The sequence below is a fragment of the Muscardinus avellanarius genome, assembly GCF_963383645.1.
Source record: "Muscardinus avellanarius genome assembly, chromosome: 7".
Lineage (NCBI taxonomy): Eukaryota > Metazoa > Chordata > Mammalia > Rodentia > Gliridae > Muscardinus > Muscardinus avellanarius.
The window spans coordinates 65212873-65235198 of NC_137793.1; the positions used below are offsets into that span (position 1 = coordinate 65212873).

The 22326-nt window shown below is 41.3% G+C and overlaps 1 protein-coding gene across 1 annotated transcript in view; it reads right to left on the reverse strand.

Annotated features, from left to right (window-relative positions):
- The window catches only part of DNAH14 (dynein axonemal heavy chain 14), a gene marked incomplete at both ends in the record, with an annotated part of 395029 nt that overhangs the window by 93566 nt on the left and 279137 nt on the right, over window positions 1–22326 (reverse strand). The window contains 4 exons of the mRNA XM_080698700.1: window positions 1888–2069; window positions 6281–6472; window positions 9554–9715; window positions 11581–11778. Coding sequence (XP_080554826.1) covers window positions 1888–2069; window positions 6281–6472; window positions 9554–9715; window positions 11581–11778 — 734 coding nt within the window. The remainder of the gene's footprint in view (window positions 1–1887; window positions 2070–6280; window positions 6473–9553; window positions 9716–11580; window positions 11779–22326) is intronic.

A 22326-nucleotide genomic window follows, 5' to 3' on the forward strand; every position in this document is an offset into this window, starting at 1 on the left:
ATACTCCAAGGTGTGTAAGGAAGAAGCCACTGAGCCATCTGGACATGTGTGTGGGCAGGACATGAGGGGAATGATAAAAGACACAATTGTGACAGGGTTTGGCTGTTTCAATTATATAGTTGTGAACAGATAGCAACAATCCTGGGCCGGAGGGAGAGAACACCTTAGGCCCCAGGACTCAGAAAAAGGAAGGATGGCCCAATAATCTCTCTTGACTCTAATACTGGTAAGGGCATCTGGCCGATTTACCTAGGCTGTTGCCATTATCCTCATTTTAACTACTAAAATCAACAAAAATCAAACTATAACAGAAATGTCCCAGAAGCTGCCAACTCTAGGAACGGACAGAGGACAGACTTTACTTGTATAGTAGAACAAGATTAACTTTCTGAACTCTGACATGATTCCTTTAGCTCATTATATTAATAGTCTATTCCAAATTTTCTAAATCTAACTGATGTTGAATCAGTTCAACTACCTGTTTACAAAACTTAATTAAATTAAGCCCCGATCCCACATTAGCAAAAGCTACTATCAAGGTGGCTACTATTTCTTTATATAATTTTTTTCTTTACAGGGATTGAACCCAAGGTGCTCTACCACTGAGATACACCTCAGCCCTTTTTGTTTTTTATTTCTGAGAAAGGATCTCCCTAAGTTTCTGAGGATAGCCTTGATATTGTGACCTTCCAAAGATTACTACTACTACTTCTTATGTAAACATTAGACCTATAGTTGTCTGTTACCTGGGAACTAGTTTAAATTCTTTAGCATGAGTGGTGATAAAAGTCACATTGTTCTGCACATCCTGCTGGCCAGGTGAGGCAGAGTGTGAGAAATTTCCAATGCTTCTTGACACATCTGTATGAGTAACATTTTTAATTAGCTTGGCTTCAAATAAGGAGCCTGGCTGTGGTCTATCTGCCAAGAGGGAGTCATAGACATGGCTACTCTCATTCAATGTTCCCTAAGCCAAAGAGAATGCATTTGGTTCAAGCCTCTACTGGTACAATTAATCAGGATATCTGATGAAGTAGCTACTTTAAAAAAAAGACTTGTCTGGGGATGGACTTGCAGAGGAATGGTTCTACCATGGGGCCCTGGCGAGCTTGCAAGCCTCCACATGGGCCATCTCAACTGCAACTCATCTGAGACTTGGCGGATCTCCTGATGATCCTCCCAGGACACAGAACAAGGGATGTTTGTGAACAGAAGCTGAGAGGTTGTTTCCCACTCATTTCCCTATCTTCCTGAAAGACTGTCATGAAATACAGTTTCTCAATGTATTCTGGGTTCTGATTAGGAATGAGGAGCTGGTGGAGGTGTAGCTTAGTGGCAGAGTCCTTGTCTTGTATGCTCAAAGCCCTGGGTTCAATTCCTAGAGCTATGAAAAACAGTAAGGAAGGTTTTGACTTCTGCCCCCACCTCCACAGGTATAGCTGAAAGCTGTAAAAATAGTTAGCTGCAGTCTGACATGTGCTCCTGAAAACTGCGTGTCCCAATTATCTGTGGTGCAGTCATCAATCAGGTCCTCTTTCTTTTGGTGTCATCTGATTGGATGAGGGCACGGAGGGTAACACTTTTAGCCATTCTCTATTTAAGTGAACATTGTCTATACTTGCTTTCATTGTCTATGAAAGTAATCCACTGTCTGAGTCTAACAAGGGCTCATAATTACTGGCTAAATCTGTCAGCCTTGCTGACAGAGGGGTGGCCTCTGTACTCAGAGGAAATAGCCACTGGATCTCTTTTAAGATCTGCAGTGTTTAGCTGTTTTCCCTATGGACAAGGTAAGTCTAGGTTCACCATTTTGTATTTGTGTCTCATCTTTATACATTAATGCACCAACATAAAGTACATGTTTCTTATTTGGTCTCAAAGTCTTACCTCTTCATTTGCATCTCCTCCTCTCGTGACCTCAAAAAGTATGCAAATGTTTCCAGGAATTGCAAGTAGCTTCTGGGAGTGATATAATAATGTCTTCCGGTTTCTTGGAAGTACTCTGTACTCATGTGCTTTATGCTTTTGTGGATTTGAACACATGTTGGGGCAAATTTTTCTTGTAAGTTCTGGAGAGTAAAAATTTTTAAGAAGTAAAAGAAAGCAAAATGAATACACATTAAAAGAAGAGAAACTGAATACCGTGAACAACTTTAAATAGTTTATCATTTCTGAGATGAGATGTTGCAGAGAAAGGTCCTGGATGAATTGGACCACAAATAATATAAACTTTAATGGTTGGGGTAGTGGTGAGTAAAAGAGGCCACAGTATAGCTAATCATTATTAGTGTACTAGACTCATTCTTTTTGGCTCTATCCTCATTTCTGCTACAGCCATCCAAGGACTTAGCATACCTACATCAGTGGCCACATGCAATGATGCTTTCTTCATCTCTCATTCATTTCTTAAAGTGGTTATCAATAGCAAGATAGTCAAGGAAGTTTCTTTGAGTAAAATAAAAGCTACAAAAATGTGAGGGCCCCAAAGATATGTAAGTAAGCAAGAACAGAATAGAAGTAGCGTCCCATTTCTTAGACTGGAAGGGAATTCAGGTTTAGATATAACCAAGTATTAGTTACCCATCAAGTCCATCAAGCCTAGCTCATCGCTGTTCACTTTTGATTTAGATACACTTTCTTTATGGTTCCACCATGTCTCTACCTTTTTTTTTTTGGCATTTTATCAGTAGTCTAATTCATTGAATGGTCTAATTCGTTGAATGAACTACTGGGAGGTGGTGGAGGCTGTGGGAGGTGGAGCCTGTTTGAGGGAGTGGGCCCTTGGGGGGCTGTATCTTGTCTCTGGCTCCTTCCTTTTTCAAATCTCCTTCCTTGCTGCCATGAGCTAAGCAGTTTCCTAGACCACACTCTTTTGCCATAACATTCTGTTTCACCTCAGGCCCAGAGCAATGGCGATGGCAACCATGAACTGAAACTTCTAAAACCATAAGCCAAAAAACATATTTCCTCCTTTCAGTTTTTCATACCTGGTATTTTCATCACAGTGATGAATAGTTGACTAACAGAAAATTGATACCAAGAAGTGGGGTCATTGCAGTGACTATATCCAACCATGTGGCTAAAAAGTCTTTGGAAGTGGTTTGCAAGAGGAATTTGAAAAAGCTTAGAGATGTAGGCTAGAGAAGCCTTAGAATGTTGTAAGTGGACCTTAATGAGAAATTCTGATGGAGCTCAGAAGACCAGAATGCTGATAGAAATGTGGACAATAAAGGCAATAGTCTTTATTCATGCTTTCAGATGGGAATGAGGGTGCTATTGGGAATTGGACTACAGACCATTCATGTTACATTATGGCAAATAACTTCTCTTCTTTTTTTCCATATCCTAAGACTTTGCATAAGACTAAATTTATAGGTTACAGACTAATTAATCTGGCAGAAGGAAGCATAGCATTCAAGATGTGGCATAAATTTTGCTGGCAGCATATAGTCATGTTTATAGTGAGAATCAGGAGAAAGGCAGAAAGACTTTAAAATTTTTCAATTTGGCCAGAGAAGCACATGTAAAATTGGAGCCAAGGTAGTCTTGGTTGCTGAAGAAATTACTGCCATTAACAAGCAGCTAAGCACTTTGCACTGGAACAATAGAAAAGATGATTTGAGGGAATCCCAGGTATTGGCCAGACCCTACTCATCAAAGGCTCAAGAATAATGAGAAAAGTCATTTGAAACACTTTGCTTTGAGAAGAGAGCACATGGGTGCTCTGCTGCCACAGGCCCAATACCATGTGCCCTGGATGCCAACAGCAGACCTACAGGACTTAATGTTTACCTTGTTGGGTTTCCATCTTGCTTTCGTTTCATGCCTTATTTCTATGCTTTTATTCCTCCCTTTTGAAGTGAGAATTTTTAGCTTGTGCCATTGTATGTTGGGAGTATATAACTTGCATACACACACACACACCACACACACACACACACACACACACACACACACACACACACACACACACATATATATATATATATATATATATACATACATATATATATATATATACATACATATATATCCTCACAGCTAAGAGTTTGCTTTGAGTTTCAGAGGAGACTTTGGACTTAAACTTTTGAGCAATGCTGGAACTGTTAAGACTGTGGGGCTCCTAGAGATAGATTGAAAGCATATTGCATTGTAAGATGAACATGAGCCTTTGGAAGATAGGGACAGAGTATTATGGCTTAGATGTAGCTTTTTTCCCCAGAGTCTCAAGTGATGAAGGCTTGGTCTTCTTTGTGGCATGTTTAGGAGTAGAGCCCTTAGGAGGTGATTGGATCATGAGAGCTCTGACCTCATCAATCCATCAAAGAATTGATAATTTGAATGTACTAATGGAAAGTAATGGAAAGTGTATGAGGTGGGATCTAGTAGAAGGAAATGTGTCCTTGGAGATGTACTCTTGGGTATTATATCTTGTCCCCAGATCCCCACTACCCCCTGATTCCTGGCTGCTGTGATATGACCAGGTTTATTCTGCTATGTCCTTCTATCATGATATTATGTCTCATCTTGGGTCCAACACAATGGAGATGGCCAACCATGGACTGAAAACTTCTGAAACTATGAGTCAAATTAAATTTTTCATAGTCTAAGTTGTTCATGTCAGGTATTTTGTTTGCAGTGACAAAAAGCTGACCAACTCAGAAAACTAAGCAGCCTTCTTATAGTTAGATATAAAATGGCCCCTTGAAGAGCTCATAAATTAAGAGTTTGGAGTTGATGTAATTAAGTCATGAAGGCTGAAATTCCAGCAGTGGATAAAACCATTGTAATGGATTTATTTGAGTGGTAGCCTAGGTCGGTAGGGTGTGGCTAGAGAGGATGGAGAGAGTGCAACCTTGGGGATTATATACGGTTCTTCCTCTCCTTAATTTCTCCCTTGCTTCTGGTCTCCATGATGTGGGTGAAGCCTTGTGCTCTTTCTCTGTTCCCAGTCGCCACGCTCTGAGATCCATGGTCCCTGGTCCCACACTTACATGGACTGAACACCAAACCATGGGCTAGGAAATCTTTCTACCTCTAAGTCATATGGTCAAGTCTTTTAGATTATATCTGTGAGATTGCTGACAAATGCACCTCCTATTCAGGGGAAATAACTGGTGCATTTTCGGTTGTACATGGGATAGTTATATCACGTTTGGTGAGATTTTGATATTGTTGTTATGTCTATTTGAATATTAATATGATTTAAAGAGGCAGGATCAGGAGTCAGATTGACAAGGGTGGACTGTCTAGACTGTTGACTGGATGAGGAAACACCAAAGGTTATGTGACTTTGGGTGTGCTGGTGAGATGACTGGTTCATGTAATGGCAGGTTGAAGGGGTAGTCCTGTCCTGAATGTGGGCAGCATGGTTCTGATAGACACAGGACCTGGATGAAAGAGGGAGAAGGCCGAATGGATACATACGTGGTTCTTCTTGAAAAAAAGTGCATCTGCTCTTGTTTGAGATACTGGCCTTCAGCTCTCTGAAATGGAGCTTCCCCAGTGTTTCTCTGGAGATTTTCTTGGACTTTCCATCTTGGACCGGGACTGAATTAGTAGTTAATTAGCCCCGCTATTGGCTCTTTTGACAGTCTGCTGTTCCTTGGGCTCTCTACCTGCAGGGCTACTTGGGACTATGCTGCTTCAGACTATAAGCTGATTTGATAAATTCCCTTCTATCATATACATATCCTGTGAGTTCTATGAACTCTAGTGAACCCTGACTAATATAAACCCCTTATTAAGTCCCACCTTAATTTTTAGTCCTCTAGGCATTTATATCTTTTGTCAACACTCCTTTCCCCTTTTCTGTTATTTGAACCCTGTAGGATCTTTACGAACAGACTCTGACTGACTTGTGGCTTATCAATCTAGAGCTAAATTTATATCATAGATTATGTTTTTATTTCTTTGTAGTTTTGCTATTGAAGCCAAGCCAGAGCAACTCATAGGGTATTCACAGTAGGTTTCAGAATCTTTACCAGAGGGTTTTCTATGCAAAATAGAGGTTGTTTCCCTTCATAGAATTTATCTGCTGTTTACCAGAATGGTGAAAATACCCAGGCAATGCAGAATCTGAGCATCTTTGAAATATAACAGGTTAGGGAGCAGAAAATAGGGGGAACTGAGAAGTAATCAAGACAAACAAATTGACTTATTTCATAATCTGGCTTAAGGTTGTTTATTTTTACTCACCTAGGGTTAATTGCTTTTCTAAGATAAAATACTGTAAGATGTTGTTAATAAACTAAACATTTCATTTGCATTGGATATTTACCTGTCTGTTCTCTAAATTCACCTTTTCTTTTAAGAAAGAGTTGGCTGTAATAAAGAGAGCTTCTTCTGGCCACTTCTCATACCAATCGATTGTGCAGGAGCTAATCATGGAAGGGCATGCTCTGCAATTCTGGCGGAAGTTAGGTCCTACAGGACTCATGAGTATAAAAATATGGAGATTTTTATATATTCTCTGAAAATTAATGAAAATATAAGTTGTTAAAATGTAATATGTGACTGAAAAACTGTTATACTGAAAATTTCATTTAAAATTTGTTTCAATTCTTTCCTTAATGGGTAGACTAAAGGCTGATCAATTGTGCATTGAGTGTCATTAATAGAACCTCTCTGAGGGAAACTAACAGCCCCACAGAGTCCTTGCACTGGACCTAGAACCAACTCTTAAGAAGGGATCTGGCGTTGGAGCTGTGTTCAGTAGGGGACCTTGTATCGGATGGTGATGGAGCTTACGAGTTAACTGTCTCTGAGGTGGTATGCCTTTAGAGACCCATAAGAACTCAGTGAGAAAACAGTCAGATGAATTAGACTGAAAGACACAGAAAGAAACAAGAGACTGACAGAATGGGTAGAGCTCCAGAGGAGGTCGTAATAATCCTTTACTAATAGCTAGAGGATTAGAGCCTATTATATCTTATACATTTTTTACATGCCTAGACTAAGGGCTAGTTTCTTTGAAGTTTGCCTGTATTTCTTATTCACAAGATTTGGCTATGTTGCTTCAAGGATCCTTTGTGGATCCTTCAAGGATAGGTCATGGGGCATAGATTCCTTCCTTCTTATTTCCATATGTCACTTCTTAATAAATTCACATTCCTGGAAGTAGCTTCAGTGAAACAGTATTTCTTTAAATCCTAGAGTCCAAAGCCAGGTGTGGTGGTACATACTTGTAATTCTAGTACTTGGGAGGCTGAGATGGGAGGATTTCAAGTTTGAGGCCAGCCTCAACTATTTAGTGAGGCCCTGTTCAAAATAAAGAATAAAAAATAAGACTGGTGGTGTAGTTTGAAGGTAGAATGCCTGAGGATTCAATCCCCATTACTTCATAAAAAAAGAAAGGTAAACTGAGAGTCCAACTTGTACAAAGTGATAATATTTTTGAGTATCAAGCAACCTACTTTGCTAAATAAGTATGGTAAGGCTGAAAGAAAATGAAAGGGTCAGTCTTTTCTTTTTCTTTTCCTCCTTTTTGTCTTTAAAAAATTTATTAAGACAAAAGTTCTCAACACAAAATTCCTAAGATACAAAAATGTTTAAAGTAAAAGTACTTTTCTTTGCTTTACCCATTTCTAAACTCCTGCACAGAGATATTCAATGTTAACAATTTAAAGCGTGTCTATTATTTTACTATTATTGTGAGATACAACATATCATTTTTTGAAAGTATAGTTTAATATAGGTAAAGAGCAAAGTGATTAATTTTTAACTAGAGTTTTTGTTTATCTCCTTTTCTTTCTCTCGTGTTAGGGATTGAACCTCAAACCCCTCTACCACTGGGCTACATACCCCAGCCAATTGTCAGAAAACTATTTCCTTTCCTTTCCTTTCCTTTCCCTCCCTCCCTTCCTTCTTCCCTTCCTTCCTCCCTCCCTTCCTTCCTCCCTCCCTTCCTTCCTTCCTTCCTTCCTTCCTTTATTTCTTTTTTTTTCTTCTATGGGAAACTGAACCCACGGGGATTAAACCCATGGGGACGGAGCATCCTCCCTCTGAGCTACACCTTCAGCCCTACTTTTTTATTTTTTATTTTGAAGTAGAGCCTTGCTAGGTTGCAGAGGCTGGCTGTGAACCGGTGGTCCTCCCGCCTCAGTCTCCCATGTCCTAGGATTACAGGTGTGTGCCACCATACCCGGCCTACCCTTCTTTCTACTACAGTAACTGAAAATATAACTCAGTTCAATGACTCACTCATATCATATTTGTTCAACTATGAATTCCATTTCTGAATTTTTTTTTACATCTTCCTCTTGTGACAGATACCAAGTATCTGTTGAAGAATAATAGGAAACTGGGTTCAAGTTTCAAATTACTCTAAGGTAAATAAAAACTGGCACCAGAAGTAAGTTAAGCTGTGGGCCTTTCTCAGAAAACACTGTGGTCTGGGTAATCATGTCTGTTCATTCATTAAGCCATTCGTCCTCCACCATGTCTGAAAGACACAGAAGGCCTAGTTCATTGGTCTAATCTTTAACCTTCACCAACATGTCTCTTTTGCAGCCTCCTTGCTCCTCGGTTCATTTTGACCATTACTCTGCTTTCTTTGGACAATTTCTTTCTGTATCCAACATCTCCTGAACAATTCTAGAGCTATTCAAAGGGTGAAGGAATTTTGATCTCTTGTCTTTCCTGACTTATCAAATACCTGCAATAAAACTTCATTACACGGAAAGGAATCTCAGTGTAAAAAATAATCTTAAGTTTTTTTTCCATTTTATTGCCTTTGGCTATTACTTAAAACAAGCAAGCAAGAAAACAAACAAAAAAGTTGATAACCAGTTGGGCTTAAATCCTTGTTAATCCTAGCCGGGCATGGTGGCCGCACGCTTGTAATCCCCGCGCTTGGGAGGCGGAGACAGGAGGATCGCGCTGGTTCGGAGCCAGCCTCGCTGGCTTAAGAGACTCTGTTTCCACATAAAAATGTTTAAAAAAATAGGTCTGGGAGTGTAGCCCATGGAAGTGTATCCCGGAGGTAGAAGGGCTTCCAGGAACCCCAGTACCACCAAAAAAAAAAAAAAAAAAAAAATCCTTGTTAATCTTTTATTTACGTAGGGTATGGCATGTGTGTGTGTGTGTGTGTGTGTGTGTGTGTGTGTATGTGTATGGTGGTCATTATTTTAAAACCTTACTTATAGAACTAGATAAATCATATCCAACTTCAAAGAAATTATATACAAACTTGAAAATTTCACACAAAATTATGTGATTTGATTTGACAACCTGATAAAGCAAAAAAGGTACAAAAAGTACATTTGCCAAGTATAGTGGCACATGCCTGTAATCTCAGTACTTAGGAGGCTGAGACAAGAGGATTTCAAGTTTGAGGCCAGCCTCAGCAACTAAGTGAGGCCCTTAGTAACCTAATGAAACTGTTTCAACATTAAACAAAACAAACAAAAAACCAAATAAATAAGCAAAAAAAAAAAATAAATAAATAAAAGAAAAAAAGAAAGAAAGGAATGAAAAACCAGGGCTTTTGTTTTAGCTTAGAGGTAGAATGCCCCTGGGTTCAATCTCTATTATTCCCACTCCCACAAAGTACCTTTTGGAAGAATCCAAGTAAAGATTGTCTATCATCCAGATAGCCTGACTGTTCAGCAACAGACCGAATCCTCATTGTAATAGAATCCAGCTCATCATTTTCAAACAAATCGGGCATTCTTCCTGAACTGACAATATAGTTCAAATCTTCCAAAAGTGATTTCTTAGATGAAATATATATTTAATCAGGAATAAGTAAATTATTCATATATTTTACTCTAAACCAATTTAGAAACTAAGTATTTAAAGGGAACCAAGGCTATATTTAAAGCCAACCTCTTAAACTCATCAAAATAAATTTTTATGTCAAAATAAGCTTCATTCATTCATTGAAACATTAGAGAAATGTATCCTTAGTACCCAAAGTGTGCCACACACTGGTGTGAGGCCGGGGCAAGATGCACAGACGAGTGAGTAGTGATGAGCTGAGCAGGGACCTCGCTTCTGTGAAGTCAGGTCATAGAAGCCCTGATATAGCTACATTTGTGTTTGAATAATAAGCAAATTAGAAATAACACGGCAGAGGGATTCTTTTAATCCAACAAAGTTATCTCTTATAGAGTCCAAATCTAATGGGACAGGTAACAGATGAGAAAAAAACAGGAAAAGAGACTACCAGAAGGAGCTTTCTTAAAAAAAAAAAAGCCATCTTCAGCAACTTAGCAAAACCCTCAGTGACTTAGCAAGACCATGTTTCAAAGTAAAAATATTCAGAAGTAGAATATCCCCTGGGTTCAATCTCCAGACACACACACACACACACACACACACACACACACACAGCCCTACCTGACCCTTTTATGGGCACACTTAGACACTCATAAGTTCATGGTGTTTTTGATCAGGAGAGGAAGGGTAGAAAGTTTGTGGACAGTCTCTAGTAGAGACCAACAGAGCTGACATGGGTGAACTGATTTCCTGTCTCACCTAAGACATGGTGGAGAACTACCAAAGCTTATTAAACACCCTGGTTATTACCCACTCTTTCTGAGTCACATGGAAAGCAATGATATGATCAGAAGAAACCCTGAAAGTGTGGAGAGAAGATCCAGTGACTTCAAGTGACTTTTTGAAGTCCTGAATGATATGAAAGTAGAAAAGTCATGATCATTACAGTTTGGGCCTGAAATGGTTTTCTGAGAAATGATTTATTAAATCAGAATAATGGGCTCCTGCCATGGAAGAGACTGCATCTTTTGAAATCCAGGAAGAAAGTATGTGGCAGAAACCTCAACTGAGCAAAATATTTAAATATGAGGAAGGGAGAATACATAGATAGAGCAGAAAAACTGAACTTTATGGAGTATCACAGATATCACACAGCACTGGGGTTTACTCTCAAAATATAACATGAGAAAAAAATAAATATACAGAGAAAGGCCCAGCAGTAGCAGAAAAAAAGAGAGAAGGGTTTGAAACAATATTCCTAAATATATGTCTGGGACATAAATAAAGAATAATAATGTTTCCTAAAAATTTTGCCACAAAGGAGTAAATCCAAAGTAGCATTCTTAATTATGTTTTGGCCCTGGAAAGGTATAATCTGTGTAAAACAACACACATAAAAAATGATGGCTAGCATTATTTGCTTGTATATGAAATAAAAAGCACATCCTGTGTTTGTGGAAGTACTGAAGAGGAATAAAGAAGTGAAAGGGAAGCCTAGGTGCTTAGGAAGCAAGTCGTATATCTTGTTGGTTACAGACAATGGATGTACATGATAAATTTATTAAGATACAGATTTTAAAACTAGTTATCATATAAAATAGATGGCTTCAGCTACATAGATGCATGACTTCCAGTCTGTCAATTAAGATGAAAATGATATATAGAAAATATTTTTGTTGTAATGTTGATTTTTTGGTATGATGAACTCTGTGAGCTATGACTGGATAAAGACAGAGAATGATGAAACTACTAAGAGGCTAATAGAACTATAAATTAATATTTACTTTTCAAGTATTAATTTTCTTGAGGGAAGAGCTACATAAATAACTGTAGCATATAATAAAGATGGAAAGTACTTACTTGTTCTATGGATAAGTTAGTAACTATCAGAACAGTGGAGATTCCTTCCAATCCTGCTTGAATAGACACTTTTTTAAAGACTTCTTTGAATTCTACATAGGCATAATTATGAGATACAGGCATTCGGTGTAGTTTGTGTTCTGCCAAATAACAGGCCAGGGCTGCACAAGTTTCTTTTCCACATCCATCTATTCCAATCTTTGGAAGAGAAAAAATTCAACATGATTCTGCTGCACTTTTTCTGAGACTCTTTCAGTGAACAGACTTTTCTTTGTGCTAATTTTGACAGTAAGTGCAATTCAGACTTTTTATTTATAATCTTTGGGGGTAGTATATTAAACATACTTTAAGATTTCATCAAAATTTTATAAGTACTCATCCACATTCAATATTTTCATCTTTTCTCTTCATAGTCCCTTGAAATATATGTGATAACTTTACTGGAACAATAACACAAACTAAAAAATAGCACAGAGAAGCTTATAAACCATCATTATGTCACTATTGATGCTGATTATCCGTTTATAAGAAACTAGATGGTCATGTACATTGAACAAAAATAAGTCCCTTACGGTAATGATGGCAAAGTATTAATTTTTAAAAACAGCTTTACTGAAGCTATAATTAAGGAAGTACACCTATTTCAAGTATACAATGATTTTTGGTAAATATGCGCATTTATACATCCATTACCACAATCTGTTTCAGAATATCGCCATGCCTTCTAGATGCCCCTGAAACCCATCAGCAGCCACTCCCTATCCCAGCCTCTCAGCTCTGGCTCTGACTCCGACCCACACACCTTCCATTTGCATTGGTTTGCTTCTTTGGGGCATTTCATATCAATGATTAAAGTCTATTGCATCTGATTTCTTTTACCCAATATTATTAGGTTGAAATTCTTTCGTATTAGAGTGCATTATCAGTAGTTTGTACCTTTTTATTTTTTGAATAGTTATTTGTTATATGAGCACATTCCATTTGTTTATCCTTTCATCACTGATGCATATTAGGACTGTTTCTATTTTTTTTTTTGCTAGTTTGAATGCTGCTGTTATGAACATTTATATATGTCTTTGAGTTGACATCTGTTTTGATTTTTCTTTTGTAGACACACAGCAATAAAATTGCTCAGTTTTATAAGTTTATTTTAAACTTTATAAAATACAGCCAAACCATTTTTCAAATAGTTATACTATTTTATATTCCTACCAGCAATATTATGATAGTTCAGTTGATCCACAATTTTATGAACACTTTTTATTTTAATTTAATTTTATTTGTGGCACTGGGGATTGAACCCATGAGTATTCTACTTTTGAGCTACACTCCCAGCTCTTATTTTTTATTTTAAAATAGAATTTTACTAAATTTGCAAAGGGCCTTACTAAGTTGGAGGCTGGCTGCAAAACTGCAATCCTCCTGTCTCAGGCATCTACTTGGGATGTGCCACCATGCTTGGCAACATTTGTTACTGAATGTCTTTTTTATAATAGTCATTCAAGTTGGCTATGTAGTGTTATCGTGTGTGGTTTTAATTAACACTTTATTTCCCTAAGGACTAAGGCTGTTATACATATTTTTCATGGGCTTTTTAGCCATTCATCTATCTTCTTTGTTGAAACATCGGAGTCATTTTTCCAGTTTAAGATATAAATTTACTTTAGAAAAATTTTAGATTTACAAAAATGGCCACGATAGTATAGAAAATTATCAGATATCCCACATTCAATTTTCCCTAACAGCTAACATTTGCATAGTAAATTTGTTATAATTAATGAACCAATACTGGTATGTTATTATTGACTAAAGTCTATAGTTTTTTTGTTTTGTTTTGTTTTGTTTTTTTGCGGTACTGGCAATGGAACCCAGGGGCATTCTACCTGGGAGCTATACCCCTAGCCCTATGTTTTATTGTTTATTTTGAAACAGGGTCTCACTGAGTTGCAAAGGGCCTCACTAATTAGCTGAGGTTCACAAACCACAATCCTCTTATCTCAGCCTCCCACATGCTGGGATTACAAGCGTACACCACCACGCCTGGCTACTGAAGTCTATACTTTATTCAGATTTCCTTAGTTTTTACCTAATGTCCTTTACCTTTCCTAGGTTCTTTACAGATCACTACAGTACACTTATTTCCTTTGGCTCCTCTTGGCTGTAACAGCTTCTCAGGCTTACCTTGTATTTAGTGACCTTGACAGTTTCAAGGACCACTGGTCCTGTATTTGGTAGAATGTCTCTCAATTGGCATTTTCCTGATATTTCCTCATGATTAGACTGCGGTTATACGTTAATGGGAGAAATATCACAGGGGTAAAGTGTCATTTTTATTAAATCATAACATGATCATAAAGAGGAGACATGCTACCATCATGATTCATTACTTTTGACACTGACCATGATCACTTACATGAAGTGGTTTTGACAGTTTTTTTCCATTATAAAGTTATTTTTTTCTACCTTGTTGCATATTGTAATCTTTGGGAGGAAGTCACCTCACAGTCCCAAAATAGTGAAAAGTTTTCAACTCCTTGAGAGTAGAGTGGTCTTTATATATTATCTGAAATTCTTCTGCATGTGAAATTGATCTGTTTCCCCTTACATATTAATCTATTTATAACAATATGGAGTCATGAATATTTCTTACATACTTTTGGTTATAATCTAGTACTACTGTATTTATTTATTTTACTTGAGATTTGACTACTGGAAAGTCTTTTAGTTGGCTCTTGTGTCCCATTGACATAACCTCATTTTTTAGCACTTCCTTCCTGGCACTGTAAGACACTGGGCTCTCATATATTTCCTGTTCCAGTTTTATAATCAGTCATTTCCCAGGGGCCCCTAGTTCCTTTAATTGGAGAAAGATATTATAAACCAGTGTCAAGGCACCAGGTTTGATGTGCATGAATGTTTTTTATTACACTTAAAATTAATTTGATGTATGATACAATGCATCAAAAACAATGAAAAATAAAAGCATAAGTGCATTTGCAAAGCCAACATCAAGGTGCTAGGTATATTCATTGCTACTAGAGTGTCGCTGCCTGTAGAGATTTTCAGCTGACACAGGAAAGACATATATGTTTGTGTATTAATCCTTGTATATCTGTATTTTATAAATATTTCTACATGTATTAATTCACATAAATCTGAATATAACATCAATTCATGTCTACAGTGTCCCCAACTGTTACTGTATGACTCAGTCTGGCCTCTTCTGGTTTATCTGCAATCTCCCACTTTAATGGTAAGAAAATGGGCTCTCTGTGTTTGCCATCCATTTACTTCATTATTCATTTCCAGTATGCATGCATCATGGTATCAAAATGGTTAGCCTCACTCCCGTGGAAAGCAACCTTAGTAGCTAGAATGCTTATTAGTAGTTCTTTGCCTTCAGTTTTACAGAATCCACTCATTTACAAAGTTTCTACCCCCCAACTACCACCCTCTTCAGTTTTGTTTTTTTACACATTTGCAACATGGTTTTGTTGGTCTGTCACATTTTGCATTCCATACTGGGATCCCTACACCTCTAAAATGAGGCATTCTACCTCCATGCTACACTTCCAGTCCTATTTTTTATTTTGAAACATGGTCTCACTAAGCTGCTGAAGCGGGCCTTGATCCTGAAATCCTCTTTATCTTAGCTTCCCAAATATTGGGATTCAGGAATGCACCACATTACCCGGCCTTAAAATAACTTTAAAAAAAAAATTGCAAACAATAAGGTTTACTCTTTTAGGCTATAAAGTTATTATAATTTTTTTTTCAGTACTGGGGATGGAACCCAGGAGCATTCTACTTTAGAGCTACACCTCCAACCCTAGTTTTTATTCTTTACTCGAAACAGGATCTCACTGAATTGCAAAGGGCCTAAGTAGCTGAGGCTGTCCATGAACCGCGATTCTCTTGTCTCAGCCTCCCAAATGCTGGGATTACAAGCGTGCACCACCATGCCTGGCTTGGGTTTTCGACAAATACACATTATCATGTATTCACCATTACAGTATCTAATAGAATTTTCACCACCCTAAAATATCTCCTGTGTCTTACCTTCTTTCCTCTGATCAAACACTTGGCAACCACTAATCTTACCATCTCTATAGTAATGGAGACATGCCTTTTCCAGAATGTCATATAATTGGAATCACATAGTATATAGCCTTTCTGGATTAACTTATTTCACTCAGCAGTATGCTTTTGAAAATCACTCCTGTCTTGGCAGCTTGATATCTCATTTCTTTTTTATTTCTAAATAATATTCAATTGTAATCATTGCCCCAGTTTGTTTATTCATGTGCTTATTGAAAAACATCTTGGTTGCTTCTAATTTTTTTTTTTTTTTGCAGGTCTTGGGATGGAACCCAGGGGCATTCGACCTCCGAGCTACACCCCCTGCCCTATTTTTATTCTTTATTTTGAAACCGGGTCTCACTGAGTTGCAGAGGGTCTCCCTGAGTAGCTGAGGCTGTCCGCGAACCGCGATCCTCCGGGTCTCAGCCTCCCGAATGCTGGGATTACAAGCGTGCGCCACCACGCCTGGCTAGTTGCTTCTAATTTTTAGTGATGATGTGTAAAGTTGCTATAATCTTTTTTTTTGTGTGTGGGGACAAGTTTTCAAATCAGTTGGGTAAATATGTAGGAGTATGTTTGCTGAATCATATGGCAAGGCTATGTTTAGCTTTGTTTCTTACTGCCAAATTGTCTTCCCGAGTAATGGGTACCATTTTTGCATTCCCACCAGCAATAAATAAGAGTTCCTGTTGCTCTGTCTTTTAGACAGTAATTTCTAATATCAGTTTCTTTGGGTACTGGTTACTTTAATAGGTTGTTGTTGGTATATCATTATTGGTTCCCCAGAGACAACTGATATTGAGCATCTCTTCATATGCTTTTGTGAGATATCTGTTTATTTTAAATTGAGTTGTTTGTTCTGAGGAATTTCTATAAACAAGATCATGTGGAATAGGAATAAAGGCAGTTTTTCCATTCTAGAAAATATTAATAAAGTTATTTTTCCCATTCTGAATGCCTTTTCCCCCTTCTTAATTGTCTAACTGCACTTTCTGGAACCTTCAGTATAGTGTTGAAAAAAACGGAGGCAAACATCCCTGCTTTTTTCCCAGTCTTCGCCTTTCAGTATCAAGCATGAGGCTAGCTACAAGTTTTCCTAGAAGTCCTTTATTAGGTTGACAAAACTCACTTCTATTTCATTTTGCTGTGGCTTAGAAAGATCATAAACACTGAATCTTCTCAAATGCATTTTTTAATCTATTGAATTTGTATGTGGTTTTTGCCCTTACATCAATATGGTATATTAATGTATTGCTGAGTATTAAATCAAACAAACATTTCTGGAATAAATCTCATTTGCTCATGGTATATAATACTTCTTAGATGGTGCTGTTTTTTGTTTGCTAATATTTTGTTTAGAATCATTACAACTATGCTCCTAAGATTGGTCTATGGTTTTCCCTTCTCATGATGTTTGCTATAATTCAGATAGTTTATCTCCCAAAGGTTCATGTTCTGGAAAGCTGTCCCTAGCATGGTAGTGTTGGGAGGTGATTTGGTTTTTAAGAGGGATTAATACTTTTTTTCACAGGAATGTTTTCTCACTCACTGGCAGGGAGTCCTTCAAGAGTGGACTTGTTATAAGATTTTTTTCCTGATTCTCTGTTACTCCTTTGCTCTCATACATGTGCCCTTTTCTACACATGGCCATTTCTTTTTCTGCTTCTTTTCTTCCATATTGTCACATAGCCAGGGTGCCTTCACAAGGACACTAGTGTTAGGCTGTTTAGACTCTGCAGCCACCAGAATAATAAGCCAAATAAAACTATTTATTTTTATAAATTACCCAGTCTCAGATATTTTATTATACTACACAAGATGGGCAAATACAAAGACTTTATCTAGCTTTATTATTGGTGTTACTGACCTCAGAGATGAGTTGGAAATATTCATTATATTTATTCTTCTATTTTCAGAAAGAATTTGTAAGGAGGTGGTATTTAATTATTACTTATATGTTTTGTAGAACTTTCCAGTGAAACCATTTAGCTATGAGATTTTCCTTGTGCAAAGTTTTAAAACTCCTAATTTCATCTCTTTGTTATAGGTCCATTAAGATTTTCTAAAGTATTAGTGTATAGTTATTGATAGTATTTTCCTTTATTCCTTATTTGTCATGTTGACAGTGATGTCCCCTCTTTGATTTGTCTTTAAGAATTTGAGCTCTTTCTTCTTTTATTTTCTTATTCAGTCTAGTTTCTTGATCTTGTCAATCCTTTCAAAAGAAAGTAGTTTTGGTTTCACTGCTATTCTCTATTGATTTTCTATTATCTATTATCTTCTGTAATCTGTCTTAGTTTCTTCTTTTTGCTTGTTTTGGGTTTGGTTTTCTTTCATTTTTTTCAGTTTCTTTCATTTTTTAGTTGAGATGGAAGGATAGACTATTGATTTGAGTCTTTCTCTTCTTCTTTCACTTATTGGTCATTTAAGAGTATGTTATAAAAGTTACAGGTATTTGTCAATAGCAAACACTTTCTTTTATTTCTAGTCTAATTCTATTGTGGTCAGAGAATATACTTTCATGATTTTTGTGTGTGTGTGGTACTGTGGGTGGAACCCAGGGTCTTTCTACCTCCGGGATACACTCCCAGACCTAGTTTATAATTTATTTGGAAACAGGGTCTCACTAAGTTGCTGAGAGCCTCACTAAGTAGCTGAGGCTGGTTTCGAACCTGTGCGATCCTCCTGTCTAACCTCCCAAGTGCGGGGATTACAAGCGTGCACCACCACGCCCAGCCTACTTTCATGATTTTAATTCTCTTAAATTTATTGAGGCTTGTTCCATAGTTTGGCACCTGGTCTGTCCTTGAGAAGGTTCCACATCTGCTTTTTCAGAATGTGTATTTTTGTTGTTGTTGGGTGGATTCTTCTTTCATGACAATTAAATCAAGTTGTTTTATAGTACTGTTGAAGTCTTTATATCCTTCCTGACTTTGTTGTTCTATCAATTATTGAGAATAGTGGTAATTTAGTCTCTATTACTGTTGTAATGCATTATTTCTCCTTCAAATTTTGTCAGCTTTGGCTTTACATATTTTTGATACTTAGATTTAGGTACATGTTATAACTATATAACTATAATATCTGCCTGATTTTTTTTATTATGTCTACTTTTTTGTCTTAGATCATAGTTATTTTTCCCTGAATGTCTATTTTATCTGATATTAGTATGCCCTCTCCAATTCACTAATGGTAATTACTTTGCATGGATTATCCTTCCCTATTCTTTCATTTTCAACTATTTGTATATTTGAATCTAAAGTATGGCTCGTTGAAAGTATATAGATTTTATTCTTTTAAAAATCTAGTCTTAAACCTCTACATTTTTTTTTATTTTTTTTATTTTTTTATTTTTTTTTATGTGAATTTTTTTTTTGTTTTTTTTATTTTTTTTTAATTAATTTATTTTTTAAATTGGTGCATTGTAGTCATATATCAATCACATTGGAGTACAAGACTTGAGAGGATATACAAGCACACATCATCCAATTAGCCCTCCTCCAGCCCCCATCCCATTCCCTCCCCCTCCCTCCATCCCACACTTCTTTGGTGATTTACTTTGATACATTTGTTTATGTACCTCCTACATTTTAAAGAGGCTCCGTCCTCCAGTATTACATACCCTCTGATTGATCACATTAGTTGCTTCACTATAGGGCCCTTTCTATAGCTCAACCTCTTCCTGTTGCCCTTTTCCTCCTAGTTATTGCTGATTAAGAGAAGCGTCTGATTTATATTTTCTGCGATATTTCTCTGTGCATGCTGCGTTGCAAGTACCAATCCCACTCTTGATGGTCCCAGTAGTGGCCTGGCTACTCAGTGGACTGATCCAGACCTCTCTGGCTCACGCAGCGGCCTTGCCTCATGGGAGGACCCAGTTCTGGTCTCGCTGGCCCCTGAACCGGTCATACCCCTAAGCTAGCTTTGGTCCCGACCTTGGAGGCCGCAGGAGTGAACTTGCCTCACGCCAGGCTCCGATGCTGGCCATTGGCCCCTGCACCTGTCTAACCCCTTGGCAGGATTCCAATCCCGTCCTCGGAGGCCCCAACACTGGTAATGCCTCACGGCAGGCTCCGATGCCGGCCTCACTGGCCCCAGCACCGGCCTAACCCCTTGACAGGCCCTTATCCTGGCCTCAGAGGCCCCAGTACCGGCCTTGCCTCACGGCAGGCTCCGATGCCGGCCTCGCTGGCCCCAGCACCGGCCTAACCCCTCGGCAGGCTCTTATCCTGGCCTCGGAGGCCCCAGTACCGGCCTTGCCTCACGGCAGGCTCCGATGCCGGCCTCGCTGGCCCCAGCAGCGGCCTAACCCCTCGGCAGGCTCCGATCCCGGCCTCGGAGGCCCCAGCACTGGTCATGCCTCAAGGCAGGCTCCGATGCCGGCCTCGCTGGCCCCAGCACCGGCCTAGCCCCTTGGCAGGCTCTTATCCTGGCCTCGGAGGCCCCAGTACCGGCCTTGCCTCACGGCAGGCTCCGATGCCGGCCTCGCTGGCCCCAGCACCGGCCTAACCCCTCGGCATGCTCCGATCCCGGCCTCGGAGGCCCCAGGACTGGTCATGCCTCACGGCAGGCTCCGCTGCCGGCCTCGTTGGCCCCAGCACCGGCCTAACCTCTCGGCAAGCTCTTATCCTGGCCTCGGAGGCCCCAGTACCGGCCTTGCCTAACGGCAGGCTCCGATGCCGGCCTCGCTGGCCCCAGCACCGGCCTAACCCCTCGGCAGGCTCTTATCCTGGCCTCGGAGGCCCCAGTACCGGCCCTGCCTCAAGGCAGGCTCCGATGCCGGCCTCGCTGGCCCCAGCACCGGCCTAACCCCTCAGCAGGCTCTTATCCTGGCCTCGGAGGCCCCAGTACCGGCCTTGCCTCACGGCAGGCTCCGATGCCGGCCTCACTGGCCCCAGCAGCGGCCTAACCCCTCGGCAGGCTCCGATCCCGGCCTCAGAGGCCCCAGTACCGGCCTTGCCTCAAGGCAGGCTCCGATGCCGGCCTCGCTGGCCCCAGCACCGGCCTAACCCCTCGGCAGGCTCTTGTCCTGGCCTCGGAGGCCCCAGTACCGGTCTTGCCTCACGGCAGGCTCCGATGCCGGCCTCGCTGGCCCCAGCAGCGGCCTAACCCCTCGGCAGGCTCCGATCCCGGCCTCGGAGGCCCCAGCACTGGTCATGCCTCAAGGCAGGCTCCGATGCCGGCCTCGCTGGCCCCAGCACCGGCCTAACCCCTTGGCAGGCTCTTATCCTGGCCTCGGAGGCCCCAGTACTGGCCTTGCCTCACGGCAGGCTCCGATGCCGGCCTCGCTGGCCCCAGCACCGGCCTAACCCCTCGGCATGCTCCGATCCCGGCCTCGGAGGCCCCAGCACTGGTCATGCCTCACGGCAGGCTCCGCTGCCGGCCTCGTTGGCCCCAGCACCGGCCTAACCCCTCGGCAAGCTCTTATCCTGGCCTCGGAGGCCCCAGTACCGGCCTTGCCTCACGGCAGGCTCCGATGCCGGCCTCGCTGGCCCCAGCACCGGCCTAACCCCTCGGCAGGCTCTTATCCTGGCCTAGAGGCCCCAGTACCAGCCTTGCCTCAAGGCAGGCTCCGATGCCGGCCTCATTGGCCCCAGCACTGGCCCAACCCCTCGGCAGGCTCTTATCCTGGCCTCGGAGGCCCCAGTACCGGCCTTGCCTCAAGGCAGGCTCCGATGCCGGCCTCACTGGCCCCAGCAGCGGCCTAACCCCTCGGCAGGCTCCGATCCCGGCCTCGGAGGCCCCAGCACTGGTCATGCCTCAAGGCAGGCTCCGATGCCGGCCTCGCTGGCCCCAGCACCGGCCTAGCCCCTTGGCAGGCTCTTATCCTGGCCTCGGAGGCCCCAGTACCGGCCTTGCCTCACGGCAGGCTCCGATGCTGGCCTCGCTGGCCCCAGCACCGGCCTAACCCCTCGGCATGCTCCGATCCCGGCCTCGGAGGCCCCAGCACTGGTCATGCCTCACGGCAGGCTCCGCTGCTGGCCTCGTTGGCCCCAGCACCGGCCTAACCTCTCGGCAAGCTCTTATCCTGGCCTCGGAGGCCCCAGCACTGGTCATGCCTCAAGGCAGGCTCCGATGCCGGCCTCGCTGGCCCCAGCACCGGCCTAACCCCTTGGCAGGCTCTTGTCCTGGCCTCGGAGGCCCCAGTACCGGCCCTGCCTCAAGGCAGGCTCCGATGCCGGCCTCGCTGGCCCCAGCACCGGCCTAACCCCTCAGCAGGCTCTTATCCTGGCCTCGGAGGCCCCAGCACCGGCCTAACCCCTCGGCAGGCTCTTATCCTGGCCTCGGAGGCCCAAGTACCGGCCTTGCCTCATGGCAGGCTCTGATGCCAGCCTCGCTGGCCCCAGCACCGGCTTAACCCCTCAGCAGGCTCCGGTCCCATCCTCGGGGGTCCCAACACTGGCCTTGCCTCACGGCAGGCTCCGATGCCGGCCTCGCTGACCCCAGCACCGGCCTAACCCCTCAGCAAGTTCCGGACCCGACCTCGGAGGCCCTAGCACAAGCCTTGCATCATGGCAGGCTCCAATGCCGGCCTCGCTGGCCCCAGCAACGGTCTAACCCCTCTGCAGGTTCCAATCCCGGCCATGGAGGCCTCAGTAGTGGCCTTGCCTCACAGCAAGCTCTGATGTCGGCCACTGGCCCCGGCGCCCGCCTAACCCCTCAGCA